Source organism: Alosa alosa, chromosome 11 (assembly GCF_017589495.1).
Source record: "Alosa alosa isolate M-15738 ecotype Scorff River chromosome 11, AALO_Geno_1.1, whole genome shotgun sequence".
In the NCBI taxonomy this organism is placed as follows: domain Eukaryota; kingdom Metazoa; phylum Chordata; class Actinopteri; order Clupeiformes; family Clupeidae; genus Alosa; species Alosa alosa.
In genome coordinates, this window is record NC_063199.1 from 23,566,626 (window position 1) to 23,580,058 (window position 13,433).

General features: G+C 41.6%; 1 protein-coding gene across 1 annotated transcript in view; it reads left to right on the plus strand.

Annotated features, from left to right (window-relative positions):
- Positions 1 to 9,413: 9,413 nt before the first annotated feature.
- Positions 9,414 to 13,433, plus strand: part of LOC125303230 (cGMP-inhibited 3',5'-cyclic phosphodiesterase A-like) — a 97,077-nt gene continuing 93,057 nt past the window's right edge. Inside the window, exon 1 of the mRNA XM_048256844.1 lies at positions 9,414 to 10,307. Coding sequence (XP_048112801.1) covers positions 9,414 to 10,307 — 894 coding nt within the window. The remainder of the gene's footprint in view (positions 10,308 to 13,433) is intronic.

Consider the following 13,433-nt stretch of genomic DNA (forward strand, 5'->3'; position numbering starts at 1 on the left):
AAGTCAAAGTTGTAAAAGCAGGTAAATTGTAACCTACCCTGCCACATGCTTATTAATAAGTGCTGGTCATTACTTCAGGCTTGGTTTGGGGTTTTGGCCATGGGAATAAATGCCCCAAACTCAAACCACTTTTGATGATCACTATCAAACTCTGATGTGAAAATGATCTATTTCAGAGGGGGTGGCACAGCCCCTTTAGAACAGCTGTGCCTGTAATTGTACACTAAAGAAAGAAAATATGTTTGGAGAAGCTTTTAAAGACAAGAGAGAGAGAATCTATTTGCCTTGTAAGGACAATGGATGGCTGTTTACAACATTCTAGCGGTTTGTTTTACTTTTATAGACACCTCTGACATCAATCTGTCTTTGGCACAACAAAATACAAATGTCTCCCAGTTTAACTGCAAAACACTTTACAGAGTGCATTGTGAACTGGCTGTGTGTTTTGTGACTCTTTAAGTGCTTCTTTAATGTTACTTAATACCTGCGTCTGGGATCACTTACAAAGGTGTACTTTCTGCTCAAAGAGTACCTCAAATTTTACGTGGTTTGGTAATATGTATGTACAGTATACTACAACCTTAATCTAATATATAGCAAAAAAAACTGTATGCATTTTCCATGTTTGCCTGCACCTGTTGACGTTATAAATAAATAAAATGCTTTTTATTATCACATTGGTTGAATTTGAATTATGGTTTTAATTAGTTAATTTTTAAGTTGATTTGAGTTGTTTTAATTTGAGTTGAAGAATTATTTTGATATTGAACAAAAAGTTGAGATTAGTTTTCCAACAAGTGAGGCCTCAGTCAATCCACTCCTCCATGATCTTGCTGTTCTGTCTGTGAGCTGTTCAGCATCTGGCACAACTCATGCTGCTCTAGGTCTTGAGAGAGCGCCGTGTCTGTGTGAGATGAGGATGGAGAAGTGGTCCCTTTTCATCCTCCTCCTACTCCACTTCCAGCCATTTTGTTTTTTTATGTGCTGCTTAGTTCTGATGAATCACCCCTAATTGAAGCGTGCACACATTAAATGTCACTTCTCAGGCACTAAGAGGTCACAGTTATTGGACTTCTATTTGCAAATGTTTACCGCTGTCTCCCACACACCTCCAAAAATGGTAATTTAATAAAAGTTGCCCTCATTAATACTGGGTTTTTATTGAATTATTTATAACATCGACAATAGGGTTCCTTTTATAACTTCACATCTTACACAAATACATGTCAGCGCAGGGATCACTTGGAAATAATTTGTATTCGTGTCTGCTGTCTGAGTGTTACACTGTCCTCAGCTTTAAACGTTAAGCAGGAGTCACGAGAGGTTTAAGGGATTTGTCAGTTTACTCTAGACAAACTTTCCCCCTGTGAAATGACGTCAAAGGGCTATAGGCAAGACTAAATAAGGCTTTTTTTGGTTCTTGTCAGTTTGCAAACTGTCTTCACACTGTTGTTGATGGGCTATTTTTGGATGGTGTGCAGATCGAGAAGGGACAGTACATTAGGGAAACACTCTTTATATTGTACAATCGAGGCAGACCTTTCTGTCCATAAAAGTCTTTGTTTAGAATGGCTGTGTGTGTGTAGGTGTTGCCCATTAAGAAAGAGTATTACACACACACACACATATTGAAGCTTTTCCTAAATGGATCTAGCGTGGCACTTTCTGTAGTTGGTGAGGACCAGAGTTTGCGTTTCACCTCCTCTTCATCGTGTGTCGTGCGCTGAAGACGAGTGTGTGTGTGAAGTGCAGGCGCCTCACTCTGTGATGGCAACTGGGATAAACTTCAGCATTGCAGAGTGGAGGGTGGGGAGGAAATAGCAAGTGCCTAAAAGCCCGTCTAAATTAAACTTAACACAGAACAGTCGTTCACTTGAGACACACACCAACCAAGTAGGAGGCTCTATTATTAAACACCAGGCTCCAGAGATGGCAGAGCTCACACTAGTCTACACTGCTATGTAATTCTCTGACGAGTTCCTGTCATTGAGGCTTAAGACCATCCCTATATGGACATGGCAGAGTTAAGAGAAATGTACCTGTTTCTGTTGCCATGAATCATTATCATTTTACCGGACCTAGTAAAGCAGTCCTATCAACTCCATCTAAATCGAAGGTTTTGACACTTTCCTTATTAAGTACGTATAGGATGATATGAAAGATGTAGGAAATTTGGTCTTGTACTTTCTGTTTGAAACTGAACTGAAGTCTTTTCACTGAGTCATAAACAGTAGTGTGTGGATGTCATCAGAGGAGAGTCTTCATCTTTGTTAGACACCAGAGCTACCTTGTCACCAGATGACTGGATCACTCTCACTAGTCTCACCTAGTGTTCATGGGCATCGGAAAAAACTTTTTCCCAGTGAAAACATCATCATTCCGCATCATTCACGTCATGTAATGTGTGAGTCATAGGTCGGAAACTGGGGCTAGATTTTTTTAGATTTTTTAACAGAGTTACCCAGTTAGGGGCTCGTCATCCCTTTTGTCGTCACTTTGTAGTTCGTTTGTAGTCCATGTGGCCTTTCATGTCCAACAGTTTTAATGTGAACTTGGGAATTTGCCGTTTTTGTCACTTGAAAGCTGCACATCTTTCTTTCACAAGCGTCTTACACTTAAGCAAATAAAGTTGTTTATTTAGGATAAGTGAGCGTATGTATAAACCTTTGTTGTGGCATTCCTGTTTGTCACACATTCCGACGGCAAAGCACATGAACACTTGCTGTGGGAAAAACAAAGTAGCCACGGGGGCGGTCCTTGTCATTCCCAAGTGCCATGAATGCGCCATCTTGCCAACCAACCTACTAACCCCCCCCACACACACACACACACACACACACTACCCCCACTTCTGCCCATCATTGTCTGTCTAAGAAAACAATTCTGTTTTTAAGCCACTCATGTAAAGGGATAAATTGCAAGACAAATATTTATTGGGAAATGTTTATATGCAATATGAAGTGTAACACTGGAGACCCATGGAAGCATGTACAGTATACCATGACTCCACAAATCATGATTCTAGAGAGCTTAATTGTATGGAGTTCACAGACTGGGATGGTGGCCAATCAGTACTTAATTAATGTACCATGGGGGAAAAATACCAATTAGGTCCATTTTTATTTTCCAGCTCTAAACTCATTTAGGTGTTGCACTGACTTACACTAAGGAGCCTGGAGTCTCTAACGTTGCTGATGTATGCCCAGAACAACTGGTATTGCACTATGTAATGTTGGCGTTGCGAGACGTTTCATCTGTTTTAGACTGATTGGGTACCTTAGCCCCAGAGTTATTGCTTTAAACATCATGTTTGTTTTCCATTACAAACAGCTTGCTTTCATCTACCTGTAGACAAGCAGTGTAAAGGTGCTTCTGACAGCAGTCCTTGTGGGTCAGGAAACATGCCGCCATATGGGAAACAGTGAAAGTGAGCCATCAGCTCTCTTAGCTGTCTTTCATCATTTGTTTGCAGGACCATCTGAGGTAGATGATATGGTTGGCCTACTGGTTAGGGCATCGGAATCATGACCAAAGGGTGGCCGGTTTGATCCCTAACTGGTAGGACGTGGGTGGGGGGAGAGATTGAACAGCACTTTCCCACATCTACCTGTACATCCATGGATGAAGTGCCCTTGAGCAAGGCACCTATCCCCCAACTGCTCCCAGGGCACCAGATTAAGGGCTGCCCACTGCTCCGAGTGTGTGTGAGGGCTCCGAGCTCACTGCTCCGAGTGTGTGTGGGCTCCGAGCTCACTGCTCCAAGTGTGTGTATGTATGTGCACACTACCCCTGGATGGGTAAAATGCAGAGAACAAAGTTCCCTACAAGAAAAATAAAGTGGAACTTTAACTTAAAGCAACACCAAAGAACTTTTCCTCTGTCACACGCACACATTTGTTTATCCAGCACCGGCTTTGCAAATAACGATTTCCACAGACTAGGTAGAGAAAGTTGCATGATTTTATGAAAGTATGATGTATTGCGACATCAGATGCAAGGGAAATTTGTAGTTTCTTATGTTTCAATGCATCGAACTACAGATCCGCTACCCGATCTGGCAAACTTACTGTACATAGTGCGGTTATAGCCGATAGAGGGCCGCGAAGCGAATGCAGAAGTGCCGTTCACCCTGTTACAAGTTGATGAACCACTGAAACGATTTTGGAAACATTAATTTAAGGTACAAAAAACTCTTTGGTGTTGCTTTAACTTAACTTATGTCCTACTGCTGGCAGATGTTGGACAAATACAACCCAAACGTGTGTGGCACAGCAGGAGTGGGAGCGCCCTTTCAGGCTGGATCATTTGAGCTGACTGGAAATGTGAGGTAATCAAGAGCATCAGCGAAACGCTCATACCCCACGCCCACACACTGATGCTTTCCTCCCAGTGCAGTAATCAGTCATCAGCTGTAGTCTTGTTTCTGTTAATCATGTTTACATTTTGATACCATCTCATTTCTTTGCCACGTTTGACTCATTAAACATTCATATTAAAAACTCTCATGACTTCAACCTAAAAATCTCTCTTGACTTAATGGACTCTCCTCTCAACCAATTCATGCTTCAAAGTCCTCTTGGCGTTCCCACATTTAAGACATGAAATCCATTGCTTTAAGGGAAAGACTTCTCTTTGGCATATTAAATTGTGAGTCAGGGTGTATGATTATTTGTGTGTGCAGGGCCCTGATGTTCAGTTCCTCAACACTGAGCGTCATGTGTTGCCCAGGGGTGCTATCAGGTGCTGTGGGCCTGAACCTGACTGTATATATATAAGTATATAAGTATATATACTTATACTTACTACTTATACTTATACTTATCAGGTGCTGTGGTCCTGAATCTGACTGAGGCACCAGAGAGTTACAGGCACATTTTAATGGACACAGAGTGATCCAACATGGTGGTGGAACATTAGCGATGGTCACATCATACTGTATCCCTGATGCATGTTGGAAGATAAAAGAGCAGCGTAGCTTCAAAGCTTCATCTCTCCCATCCCCGTTTATTACAGAGTGTTGCATCGCTCTGCTCCAGCAGCAAAAACAACATGAAAAACAGTTTCAAATGGCAAACCATTAGAGGCTAATAGCACTGAGAAATGTCTGTAGAATCACTCACAATATCAAACTTACTTAGAATATCAATATTCAATATCAAACTTACTTACAGTATCAAACAACCCATATGACATCTGACACTGCAAATGCACATCATCAGATACACAGTAGTTCTACCAGAAAGACTCAACATTGTCGTTAAGACTCATTATTCTCCATTTATGGTAATTTTCCCTCAATGGCTGCTACTAGCAAATGCCTCAACTATAGCTTGCTTGGTAATTCTATATCCAATCATTTTCTTTTTAATGTCTGGGGTCTGGGCATTTTTTCCCTGCAAATACAGAGTTGTTTTTCAGTAGAAATAGTCTGGTATTACCATATCTAATATGAGCTATGTTAAATCAAGTAATCATTCCAATGACAAAACCATTCCTTATAATAGCTGACGTGTTGGAATAGGATTAAAGTATGAATTGGGCTTCTGCAGTCTATCTCAAGGAATGACAACATTGCAATCATTTTCAAATAAAGCCTTCACAATTATAATTTCTGGGCATGGTCTCAAGATCATTGGTCTTCATCGTTAGTCACATTTAGTGGTTTCAATGTAGTTGATTTTACATAAAAGTGCTATTAATCTGTGACAGTGTAAATGACAAAACGTCTGAATGAATCTTTTGTTCCAGATGAATCATGGATAATGGATCTCTGAAACATAGATTGTAAATCCCTGATTTGTCCATGGTGAGAATCAGATAACTCATTGTGGTTGCACTTTCTAAAGTACTACCACATTTTTTTATTGTTTGCCTGCCATATAGGTTTATTGAAAGTCAAATACCTAACACCACAGAGAAAGAGAAGATGTCCGATGACCGGACTCCATAAAACTCAGTTTTACAATGAGGCACACAATAGCCAAACAGGGTTAAAATGTGTGCATTCTATGGTTGTTAAAATTCTTATGGGTAATTTGTAATGGCCTGAAGACACATTGAAAGACTTTTGATAGAAATCCTATTGTCCTTTGTGGCTTAATGAATAACAAGTATCCAAGACAAAAATGTGTCAGTTGTGTAGATCTCTGTGGAATTAAAAAAAAAAGACTAATTTGTTGATTCAGAGAAAATTGTTTTGAAGCAGAAAACATCATGCGTATTTGTCATGTAGAAGTTCCATCTGCTGCAGCTGGCCAATTGGATATGATGACACACAGCACTGGAAATCATTGGACGGAAAAAAAATATTTTTAATCATCTGCCATATCTGTATATATACCCTCTGGTCCAGTCCATTACCCTACATCTCAAACAGAAGACTGACATCAGTATTAGAAAGCCACTTAACACAAACAATAGTGTTGGGAAGAAAGTTTTTTTTTATTTAAACTTAAATAACGTTATATTATATACAATATACTCACACTCAATACAATGCAATACTCAACTGGGCCCCCCGCCAGTTTGAGACATTTAATTGTTAGAATATTCCATACAGTCTGAGACGCTTAATTGATAGAATATTCCATGCAGTTTGAGCCGCTTCATTGATAGAATATTCCATGCAGCTTGGGAATAATCTGGTGTGTTGAGGCCCGTGGGGACAGTATGAGTTATTAAGTGCATCTCTGTTAAAATGGAACATGTCAACATTCTAGCGAAAAAGGAACTGCTTGTGTGTGTGTGTGTGTGTGCTGGGCCACTCCCCTGACAAAGAGCAATTTATCTTTCTCTGCCTGGGAGAGGAGACACCTTTATTCCAACACTCGAGGGAGAGGAGCAAACAAACCTCTGAGGACCTTTGCATGTGTTCTAAGCCCCTTTGTTCCCCTCCTGGCCCCCTCTCTTCCCCTCCTTCCTGGGTGGTGATGTGCTCTATCACTGACTGAACGGGCCAACTTCAGCCTCTTCTCTTCTAAGGGAGCTGCGTCTCTGGCATACAGTATAGAGGCTCCAGCTGTGATCCATACAACAGCCAGCAGTCCTGTATGTCTTTTGTTTTACAGTAGATAGACAGAAAGACAGACAGACAGACAGACAGACAGACAGACAGACAGATAGATAGATAGATAGATAGATAGATAGATAGATAGATAGATAGATAGATAGAAGTGCATCTAGAATACTGACTAAAATACAGAGTAAAATTGTACATCTTACCAAACAGTTTAGAAGAGAATGTAATTCAATAACACTAATAATATTCATTAAGGCAAAGAACAATCAAACCAGGCCTCTCAGCCATGCAGTAACCCCAATGGAATAGACATTATGGCAGTTAGTGAATTCACTTAAGCTTAATTTCCTTAATTTACTAATGTGAGGGTGTGGAGGGTGCTATCCTCTCCTTGGTGCAGCATGCTCATATTCTTCACAAGAGCATCTCTCACACTCTACCAATAGCTTACTGACCTCTAACACCGAGGGGTGTGCAAGATATGACAAAAATGTAGGCCTTTAGGACAATAGCCAGGGCAATACACTGACAGCATCACTATAGTCACATGAGTTAGGTTCTTTGTCAAAACGCTGCCAAAGTCAATCTGAGAACATAGACAATATCAATGACTGCTCCACATCACACAAAACAAGATTTATAACTTGAACTGTTGGTTTGTCTCAATGATTCTCGGCCTACCCCTCTCAGAAAAAAGGGAGATGTTAAATTATTATCATTATCTTTTTTAGTTGGCTAGCATCTTGGGTTGATTTAATTTGACTTGCAGGTTTTTACTTGAATAAGATGAGAATGACAAGCAACATTTTATTAACTACAGAAGAAAATGTCATTGCCTGGAATGGAGTTGCAATGAAATTGTGTGATGACTAAAGTCAAACAATATTTATATACATAACATCCTGAATTGCTGTGGTCACTCAATATCATACTACCACTAACAGTCTCAGGATGTTGCCATGAGAACTCATAAAAGAAAGCATACAAGACATCAGCCTTTCAAATATGTTTGAGAAAGGCATCACCTAATAGAGAGACCCTGTAATTCTGCCGGATCAAAATGGCAGTTTTTAATGATAAATACAATTCACTGATGATTTCTTCAACCTTACATCCATATGCACCTTCAGATGTTTGATTTATCTGATATAGTGCAAGGTAGAAAAACGTGCCAAATGATGTAGATGGCATGGAGGACCATAATGAATGGGAATGGGAATATTTTCAGTGACAAGATGCACAAATATGCTGTTATGAAATTGTTATGATTCCCTTTGATTAAGATGACACTTGATTGAAATGACAGACAACCCATGTCAATTAATGCAATGATCTTGTTTGCTATATTTCGGTAGAGTATAAGTATTACAACCCCCTCTTAAAAATTCCACAATCTGCAATAACAAACAGCAGAAGAGAACGGAAATGTAGGGCACGCTCCATTATTCAGATGTCTCCAAAATCTGATTATTAGGCGGAAACTCCCGCCGAAGACGCTCTCTTGCTCGTAAACCTCTCTGTGCGTTTGCAAAAACGGGGAGAAGGCGAGATGGCGAGTCATGCCCTTGAGCTGGAACCTTAGAAGATGGAATGTTTCATTTCAATGAAGTTCACTGTGCCACTGGACTGCTGAATGAAAGCATGGTCCTGTGTTAAGCCAGTGGTGGGTGTGAACTGAACACGGCGAGAGTGCTGCTGGATACACCAGCACGCTCACCAGCAGCGCCAGAGGAGCTGATGAGTAACAAAGCAGAATCCCCTCCTCTTCTCGAGCTTCACGATTCGGGACTAGAGCGCGTTAATGTGAGTCTATTTTTTCCTCACGCTTTGACAGCAATACGTAGACCTGGGGCAACAACGGAGAAAGACCCAAATAAGTGTGAAATGTGACAGAGTAGCCTACGCGTGGTCACATTAAGTAGGTTACTCAAGAACGGCGTCTGTATTTCAAGCGGACAAGGAGCAAGAGCCGAACAATCTTGACCTGAGGTGACAAAAGCTCATAAAGACGGCAGCGAGGCTCGAGCGCAATCCTTTGGAGTGCGAGGGGGAAAACAAAAACACAGCAAATGGCCTAATATCTGCTCAACGTCAGAAGTTGGTCTGCCACACTGGTTCGCTGGTACTCCTTTGGGGTGCCCTCTACCCATTTACCTGGAGTACAACAAAGGAAATAAGATGCGTTGGGATAGGACATTGAAATCAAATTATTCACAGCACGTGCATTTATGTAGGACATGTGTTCGTTCCGCTATTACTTACATGTACATAAAACGTCCTCTGGAAATGTCAAGCATTACATTACCCAACGCACTGGTGCCGTGATGGCTTAGCTGTCATCGTAGCAGCAACGTTTTGAATTGCTACAGGGTACTTTACTCTGCAAATCAATGTAATGGCAGTGAACTCTGTCAGTCAAAGTGGTGCATCAGGCACCACTCACGAGAGTAGCTCCAAGGCACCCCATCGCAATGGATATATGAAAACATGTGTCGTCTCGCTTCGTCAGGACCCTGAATGTGGATTGTGGGAGAGGCTTGTTCTCTATAAAATATGGACTTCCCAAAAGCTCCGCTCTGTGGTGTCTGTGGGGTCGCTTTCGGTTTTTCTCGCTCTGGTTATTAAATGTGTTGACTGGGAGACTGAACCTGGTAGTGACAGACCGTCTGCGTCCTTCATTCATTTTCTATCCAGCTGCGCGGGGGAGCTATTGCTAACTTTGTGGCATGTTATCTCGCCCTTTTTTACCCTTGCATGTGCCTTCTTCTGGGTCGGGCTGTATCTAATCCGGTGTGGGATATGCATTAAAACTTATCTCTTCCTTCTCACCGTGTGCCACTTGGGCGAAGCCGCGGCGCGCTGCTTGTTTGACGGGGCGAATGGTCAGACGTTCTCCCTTGCGTCTGCCGTGGTGGTGCTCGCCTGCTTGGCAAGCAGCGCACTCATGGTTCTTAGACTCAAACAGGGGGTCTCCATCATCATTTTCATCAGCGTCCTCAGGACTATTTCACTTATATCTCTGAACAAAGTACGTGGAGCCTGGAGACCTTACTTGGCATACCTGGTCGGAGTGCTTGGAATCTTACTAGCGAGGTATGCTGACAAGGTATTTCCGAAAGAAGGGATTCACAGGGAGGGTTGTACCTCCGTGACTGGGTCGAAGGAAGAGGTCCCTGTATTTAAAAGGCGAAGGAGGTCCAGCTCTGTAATATCCTCAGACATGGCACACAGTCAGTCCAACAGCAAGTCACACAGGAGGACTTCATTGCCATGCTTACAAAGAGACCAGGTAAGGAATCGTTTTTCACCCTGTCCCATCCAGCGGTGGGCAGCATGGCCAGTAATGTTCGAGAATTGTTTAGTACTTTTGAACATGTTGGGACATTTTTGGCATTGTACTAGGCAGATTTCAGAAAACAACACAACCATGAGCAATGAAAGTAATTGTACTAAATATCCTATTACAAATAACAGACATTTTATTAGGAATTACAGTTATTGATGCGGTCTGGTAGTTCTAATATTTAATGTCTTATAATTGGTAGCATAACACATGCAAATGTGTCATTATTTTGTGCAACATTTGGACATTTTTAAATTAAATATCAATTAAAAAAAATATGATTATTCCAGTGGGAATCAGATAGATCTGAATTATTTTCAGATTCAGAGTTTCAGATTCAGAGTTATTATAAGCTTAACTGTTATGCATTTCCAAGGTAGGAACATAAGCTATCATTTCTTCAAAGTTTGCTTTTGCCCCTCAGATTTCTTGTCCTGCTGGACAGAGAATATGATTAAATGATAGCCCATTTTATTTAAGTTTATGCAATATGTTTACACATATTGCACAGACATAATCAAATCTTTGCAATTGTACAAACCTTTGCTCTTTGCGTCTATGTGTCTAGGCTCTTCTCAGTCAGTGTGAGTCACTTTTAATACTACTGTGATGAAAATATGTGAGTAATGTCCATATTGATTTTTATTGCTGGCTATTACATTATACGAAGAGGTCATTTTGCCTGGGTGATGCATCGGCCATAAACAGTATGTGCAAACATATGATTTCTTATTCACCAAGTAATTTGTATGGGAAGCCCAATTTAGCTCTCATGACAGATGCCAGACATAGTGCATTGGTAGTGCACATTAAAGACAACTGTCACCTTCTTGTCAATGCATCTCTTGTTTTTCAGGATGCAGGGGGGTATCTGTTGTTACATGCACACTGCCAATTCTTAGACACATAGAGGGCCTTAAACAACATATAGCTGTGTGACAATTTATGTTTGTTTAATGATCACCAGCAATTAATGTGATGCCAGAGCCAGTGATTGCTGTCCATGGGCTCTGTGTATGAACAGCTGGCACTGGAGGCGGCCTCTGGAAACCATGATGGCTCTGCTGCTCGAAGCCCAGAGCATTTGAACACTTCTGTTGAGAACCACAGGGCCAGGGGGTTACTGCACTTTTCTGATTTAAAGGCTGGGTCGGCGGTGTGGATTTACGACTCTGCTAGTGGAAAAGTCGGTGACTATGGTGAGCACTTCAACGAGAAACAGATTTTCTGTCGGATCAAAAGCTCTCATTGATAGCTCCGCCGCTCCGCGGTGGTTAACCTGTGCGGATGCTGTGTCCTCAGAAAACAAACTTCAGCTTTCAGAGTGCACCGGGATGACGCAGGCGTTTAACTTACAGCACACTGAACCCTCCATGCTGTTCTCTTGTGTGATATATGACATATGTTAGTGCCTGGCATGTCTGTAAATCTAGTTTTATCAGGTGAGTGTATCTTTAGGAAATCATTCACAGAGAAAGAGGACCGTGATAGATTCTTTTGAAGGGAGAGTTAGTGGAAGACAGTTTTGGATATAGTTGATAGCTGCCAAACCCTGGCTGATAGAGAAACAGCTCAATAACAGCTGAGGTGTATGTTTTCCTTGTGGCAATGCTTTTATTTAACTGAAATCGATATTTTTAAGAGCTACTGATTTGAAGTGTACTTTCAAGATATCAGTGAATGGCACCTCAAGCAATCATTACTGCTATATTCTTTTGAGATATGTTTTCCATCAAAACATAGTTGCATTCCCATATTGTTTGATGTAGTTCAATCTATTTAATGCATTGATTGGTTTTACATACAGGATACAGGACATTTGCAAGATGAAGAAACAGAAATGATAAGATTAAGATCTGACAACATTTATAAAATACTAAATTCACTATCTGCAGTTGTTTGAATTTGCGGTGTATATTTATTTTTTTCTTTTTGTATATTATGTACAAACCTGAGGGGAATCGGCTGAGCCATTCAGCATATGAATTCATAGTATACCTGAAGTACTAGCACTGGGTGAGCCCTCTAGTGACTCATTTGCAGAACCACAGGCCCTTTGTTTTGAGCACCGTAACCCTGTTATGATAGTATGGCTGTCAGTAGCAGGAGTTCCCCAGTCCCAGTCCCCTAAACCCCTGATCTCTTTCTTCTGGATGCCTCTTGATTTCCGGCATGGGAGTCAATCAGCACATCGAGGGCAGAAGCTATTTTGTGTGCTGTGTGCATGCACGGATGCAGGGCACATGGCGCGCATGTGGTGCCGCAGTCTTGTGTGGTCTAGCTGTGGTACTGAGTCAACAGGCCCCTGGTGATCTGTGGTAGTCATCTCCCCCTCCCCAGACACACGCACGCACACACTCACACACACACACACACACATCTGACATCGGTCTCTTCCCCTCGATGAGCATAAAGAAGTGTGAACAGTGCATTCTGCCATCACTAAGGCCTACAAAAAGTCCGGATGGATATGTTTTTCCTTGACCATTTTTGAGACGTGACATCAGTTTGTTAGTGTAATGATAACCAGTGCTCCAGGAATGCTACACTGTGTCAGTTCTGGAAGGAAGTATGGCCCACACTCCCAGATAAGCTGTGGTATGCTGGTAAAAATGTACAGTGTTGCGCTTAGTGTTGACGTTGTCAACTGGCCTTTGCTAATGTCCTTGTTTATTTCATGGAGAGGTCCCCTTCAGTTTGCCACTCCTCAGATCAAAACAGTTTATTTGAAAAAATAAATACAGAAAGGAGAAGCTGAATTGCTCTGTATCTCCAGCCCCCATCCTGTCCTTCAGCACTCAGTGGAAAAAACAAAACACTTTTATCGTCTCCTATGTGTATCCCTTGTCTCAAGCAGACCGTTTTTCCTTCGGAGGGGTTGTGTTTGATAAACACACACTGCTCTCTGTATGTGGTTCCACACGGCCTGCCAGTGTCTGTTGGCTCTCCAGGCAGCACAGCTTCACAATAAAAGGTCGTCAGCAAGACATCAGCACATTAGAAGATGTCAGTATCCATTGACATGATGCAATTGAGTGCTGGCTTTTTGGCGTGTACCTCATTTGCTGAGAT